Source organism: Rattus norvegicus, chromosome 8 (assembly GCF_036323735.1).
Source record: "Rattus norvegicus strain BN/NHsdMcwi chromosome 8, GRCr8, whole genome shotgun sequence".
NCBI classification, from domain to species: domain Eukaryota; kingdom Metazoa; phylum Chordata; class Mammalia; order Rodentia; family Muridae; genus Rattus; species Rattus norvegicus.
Window position 1 is genome coordinate 48699244 of NC_086026.1, and position 5935 is coordinate 48705178.

Here is a 5935-nt window from a genome sequence, read left to right on the forward strand (position 1 = left end):
TCTGGGATAAAAACCACATATCTGGGTTGGGATTTAGCTCCACAGAAGGGCACTTGCTTGCCTAGGAAGCCTAAGGCCCTAGGTTCGGTCCTCAACTCCGGAAAATGAGATAAAATAATAACCACAATAAAAGCAAAATAACAAAAATCCCAGATCCAAGAAACTGATTATCTGTAAATGTAAGGACCTGGAAGTCTCAGCTGATATCTTAGTGCAGGGGCAGACAGCAGAATGAAGCAGAAATTCCAGGGGTGATTTTAACAGGCAGAAAAGCCCCCACCCTGTTTTTTCCATCTGTGGGTATGAATACCAAAAGGTATGTAGAATGCCCCAGAATCAAAACAGAAATGTTTTGTCTGCTGGAGTCTGAGAAGCATTTCTAGGGAGAAACTAAAGAACTCACCTTGAATTTGCTACACAAGAAGGATTTCTAGCAACCGAGCCGACTGTGGATGGTATCACAGCTAGTGGGGCGGAGTGATGGGAATGGTTCCTTCCAGATGCATTACACTGAGGAGCCAGCTTGGTGTCACCGGCAAACCTGATTCATGTGCCATCTTGATTACCAATAAACTGCTTCATTGGGGGAACGACGGAAGGATTTCACAATTGGAATCATGTTTCCAGGCTCTTCAAAATACCAATACGTTTTTAAAATTTCAGAATGGCAGTAACTTTAGGGGTCATTAGTCAGAAAACTATGCTCCCATTTTATAGTTTTTATGTAAACAAGTGACAGATATGAATGTATCAGTAAAAGAATGTCATTTTAATATATGTTGACTTATTTTTAATTACATGTGAATGTGTGAGCAAGATTGTGCACTTTAGGGCAGTGCTAGAGATCTGATGGTACTGGAATTACAGAAGCTTGTCGCACAACATCATTATTGAAATCACCATTGGGTTCTTTGTAGGAAGAGTTTGCACTTAATCTCTGAGCTATGTCTTCAGCATAAGAATGTCATGAGGAAATAATAAATGGATAAACATTTCTTGGAATGTGGGAAAGATACAAAAATGGTTTAGGAAACAAAGATGGTGATGTAATCCTGGAATTGTGTCACAAGGAATGTTACAGGCACTCCCATCACCATATGCATGAAGAATTCAGTCTCTTTCAAAAGACTCTAATGTTGCAAGTAAAAAAAAAAGCATGCTAATTGTGCATATATATATACATATATATATTCAATCATATTTCTATGAGTATAGTAAAAAGTAGCACTGGACATTTATATTTCAAATGGTTACAATTGTTCATGTAAAAGCCATAGCTTCAAAAACTTAACTACAAATACACTTAATTTAAAAATTCAAGAAGCCCAATTATTAAGTCATGCAAATGTTTCTAAAAATGTATTACTGTCTTATTTAACAAAATAAATTATCACTTAAAAATAACAGTGTTCCAGTCTTAGAAAGCAAAATAACTATAGGATAATGTTTGTTTTTAAAAACCTATTTAAAAATAATATATGTACTTCCAGGTAGGCAGATTTGGGGGCACACCAGAGAGACAGTGGACTCCATCCACAAAGTCCAATAATGCCTTACTTGTTTCATTCAAAATAACCAAGAATTCATAAAACCATGATTCATGAGGATGTACTGCATGCCTTCCCTGCATATTCAACAGCCTCTTTGGTTGAAAAGTTTTGCTTAACCAAGTTCTTCATTTCCCATGAATTGTCTTCTTCTTACAATCTTATAGAAGGCAACTTTGACATCCTTATTCCGCAGACTGTAAATCAAGGGGTTCATCATGGGCACAACAATGGTGTAAAACACAGAGGACACTTTCCCTTGATCCATGGAGCTGACTGATGAGGGCTGAAGGTACATGAATGTTAAAGAGCCAAAGAAGACCGCAACAGCCAAGATGTGGGAACTGCAAGTGCTGAAGGCTTTGGATCTGCCCTCAGTGGAGCGAATGCGGAGGATGGTGGCCATGATGAAGGTGTAGGAGCTGAGGATGGTCAGGCCGGGAACAATAATATTAAATGAACTGAAGGACAGTGCTAGTACTTCATTGATAAATGTACTGGAGCAGGATTGTTCCAGCAGTGGTAAAAGATCACAGAAGTAGTGGTTTATATCCTCAGCCTTGCAGAAAAGCAGTCTAAGCAGGCAGACTGTTTCACCTGTGGCACAAATCAAGCCTACACTATACACCGCCACCACCATACAGGAACACACGTTGTAGGACATGGTAACATTATACAGCAAGGGGTTACAGATGGCAACATAGCGGTCATATGCCATGGCAGCTAGCATGTGACACTCTGAAACAGCAAAAACATCAAATAAGTAAAACTGGGCCATGCATTCTGCGTAAGAAATGACACTCTTCACCATGACAAAGTTCTCCAGCATTTTGGGCATGATGACACTGGACTGGCAGAGGTCAACCAAAGACAGATTACTGAGGAAGAAGTACATGGGGGTGTGCAGGTGAGGACTGAAGAGGATTAGCATGACCATGCCCAGGTTTCCTAGGACTGTGACCACATAGATTCCTAGGAAAAGGAAGAACAGGGGCAGCTGCAGCCCTGGCTTCTCTGTTAATCCAATGAGGACAAACTCAGTCACAGTGGAGTAATTTCCTTCGGCCATTTTCTTCTGAGCCCCTATGGTGAGAGAGATTTAAGTTTTTAAGACACGTGCTTAATGTACTTTTACATTATAAGTGTTCAAATAGAAGCCAAGATTTTCTGTCAGATAGCTCCACTTCCTTATCAGTATTATTAGTCAGAGCCTTGGGACCTAAATATATGAGGTATGTAATCAAATATCAGATAGGACAATCACCATTATATTCTATGTTCTATGAGTGCTAACATGTAATATCTAATTCTGTATCACACAGTAAATACTATGTAAACTTGATGTTACTCTTTCTTTTTTTTTTTCTTTTTCTTTTTTTATTAACTTGAGTATTTCTTATATACATTTCGAGTGTTATTCCCTTTCCCGGTTTCCGGGCAAACATCCCCCTCCCCCCTCCCCTTCCTTATGGGTGTTCCCCTCCCAACCCTCCCCCCATTGCCGCCCTCCCCCCATAGACTAGTTCACTGTGGGTTCAGTCTTAGCAGGACCCAGGGCTTCCCCTTCCACTGGTGCTCTTACTAGGATATTCATTGCTACCTATGGGGTCAGAGTCCAGGGTCAGTCCATGTATAGTCTTTAGGTAGTGGCTTAGTCCCTGGAAGCTCTGGTTGCTTGGCATTGTTGTACTTTTGGGGTCTCGAGCCCCTTCAAGCTCTTCCAGTTCTTTCTCTGATTCCTTCAATAGGGGACCTATTCTCAGTTCAGTGGTTTGCTCTTTCAATGGGCTTCTATGCACAATTTCTAGTCATATTAGAACTCCAAATGCAAAATAATTTTTGATATGTTGAAATAATGGCAACATAAATGACAACATAAAAACCATTGACTCATATCATACTACTTAGGGGAAAAACACAATAGCAACAACAAAAAAGTCTTTCTATACTCTTCATGTTTTCTCAACTTCATAATATAGATGCTAATTTTTGCAATGGGGACACAAGGTGCAGTTTTAAGCAATCTTATATGACTGCAAAAAATTCTCTTTGTAAATTATGTGTTCCTGTATGTATTAAATTCCAACAAATCTACAAACAATAACTACTGCATAAGCTTAAAATTAGGTAAGTTCACAAAAATCAAACCATCTAGAAATATTTTTTCCACAAGTTTGCAACAAAGAACCAAAGAACCCAATTAATATACCATTGAAGTAATGATCTTTATAGGAAAATGAAATAAAATAATGAAATGCTATGCACTTACAATTATAAGACATTGTAGCTGTTTCTTACCCACTCTTTCCTTGCCTTTCCTGTTTGAACTTCCTGTAGGGGTTTTTATGGAAATTAAACAGTAGATGCTTTTTAAATATATGCATATATGAAAGAAATCTAAAAAGTATAACAAAATAACAGAGAAGACAAAGTCCCAAATCGACATCCCTTTCCACCAAATGAAACCTCCAGTGTTAAGAATGGGTTACATCTAATTTAATTGTTAAAAACAAGCATCCCATGTAAGCCCTCAATAAACAAAATCTATTACCAAGACTGTTTGATGCTCTCCATAAATTGATGTCATGTCTTTATAGCTGAAGACAATACCTATATAACTCATTGGAAATGAAGAACCTAGCTGATGTCTAACTAAAACTAGTACCCATACTGACTAGTGCAAATGACACTGGAAGATCCTCTGAACAATACCAAATGAGAAGTGTAACCTACCATTGCAAACTCCAATCGTGATATGCCTGCAAGATATTCTGGTACAATAGTGGCAGAAAATGTGTGGGGTAAATAACAACTAAGTTCTTCCCGACTCCATGAACTGAAACCCATGCCTAACACACCCTAGTTGGACAACAACCCAAGAGTAGATAGGGCAGGGACCTAGGGGGAACTATGTACTGCTATTCCTAACGACATTCTGCTATACTCATACTCCAGTGTCTTACTCAATCATTATCTCAGAAACTTCCTCCTGCAGTACCTGAAAACCAAACAGAAGCCCATCGCGGAACAACGTGCAGAGATGAGAGACCACGCAACCCTCAATCCTAGATGAAATATCTCCATAAATCCCTTCCTTCTCACTGCTCAGAAAACTCTGCAGAAGAGGAATCAGGAAGTATGTGAGAGCCAATGGCAATGGATGACATCAAGGAAACATGGCCTTTTAAATGCATTAGGATTGAGGAACATATGAATTCCCAGATCCTGTGTCATCAGTCACAGGGACTGCACAGGTCTAAGCCATAAGGGGTCTCAGCCTTATGTGGGAAAGTGGACACAATTCCCATCCCTAACTACTTCTACTTGATAAACAATTTCAGACTAAGTATTGGTTTTCTCCTATGAAATCTCACAGGGTACGCAACTTACACTTAATTACACTTAAGGGCAGGTCAGATACTAGCAGTAGAAGGCCAACACAAAATGAACTCAGTGGTATTTTTTGAGTTTTTAAGTTGTTTTATTTTATTTTATTTTTAATTATTTTGTTTCACAATACTCTGCTGGCCTTTGCTGGCCTTTGCTGACCTTGTACACATTTTTTTATTTCTAGATTATAATTTCCTATTTTACTTTTATACATTTTCTGTATATGTGTGAATGTGTGTGCTTCTGTGTTTGTTCTTTGAACTATTTTCTGTTCGTTCTTTCTTGTCTAGTCTGGTTTGTCTTATTCTATTTTATCTTATTGATTTTAGTTGTGTCTATATTCTAATAAAGAAAGATGGAGTATAGTTTAAGGAGGATGCGGCGGAGCTCAGAGGAGTTAGTAGAGAGATAACTATACGGAATGTAGTATATGAAAAACCTATTTTCAATAAAAAGTTATAAGATGTTGTTGACAGGAAAATCTTTTATTGCATAAATGGGAAGGAATTCTATGTTGAGGAATCAAATACATTCCCTCCATGCAGATGGCATTCAATCTCAACTTTTTCAGTTCAATGTTTGGCTCCATGAATCCTACTCTTGAATTTGCATATATTTACAAGATGATTCTAAAATGTTTAGAAGAGTAAAATAAACCCAGAGTACTCAATAGAAGTTTAAAAGAGTTGTATTTTCCCATCAGAAAAATTATACAAATTATGAAAATCAAGACTATAAGTGATTTTTCTAATCATGGAAACAGAGTAGAAAATTTGAACTGGAAGTACTTGATTTTGTTATCACAATGATTGTGCTTTAAAAGTGAATCATAAAATTCGATGAAAAAATGATTTTTAAACAAATAATTCCTTAGACCACTTCCTTAAACCAACCACAAAACTTCATTCAAACATCTAACAGGCCTCTATGAAAATTCTAACACAATGTAGTATTTTTAAAAACCTGTATTTTTTTATCTTTCATAATTATATTTTACA

At 37.5% G+C, this 5935-nt stretch overlaps 1 protein-coding gene across 1 annotated transcript; it reads right to left on the bottom strand.

Annotated features, from left to right (window-relative positions):
- Positions 1 to 1662: 1662 nt before the first annotated feature.
- Or8g36b (olfactory receptor family 8 subfamily G member 36B) lies at positions 1663 to 2616 on the bottom strand. The gene has a single exon (NM_001000959.1). It carries the CDS (start codon positions 2614 to 2616, stop codon positions 1663 to 1665), a length of 954 nt encoding a protein of 317 aa, NP_001000959.1.
- Positions 2617 to 5935: the final 3319 nt, after the last annotated feature.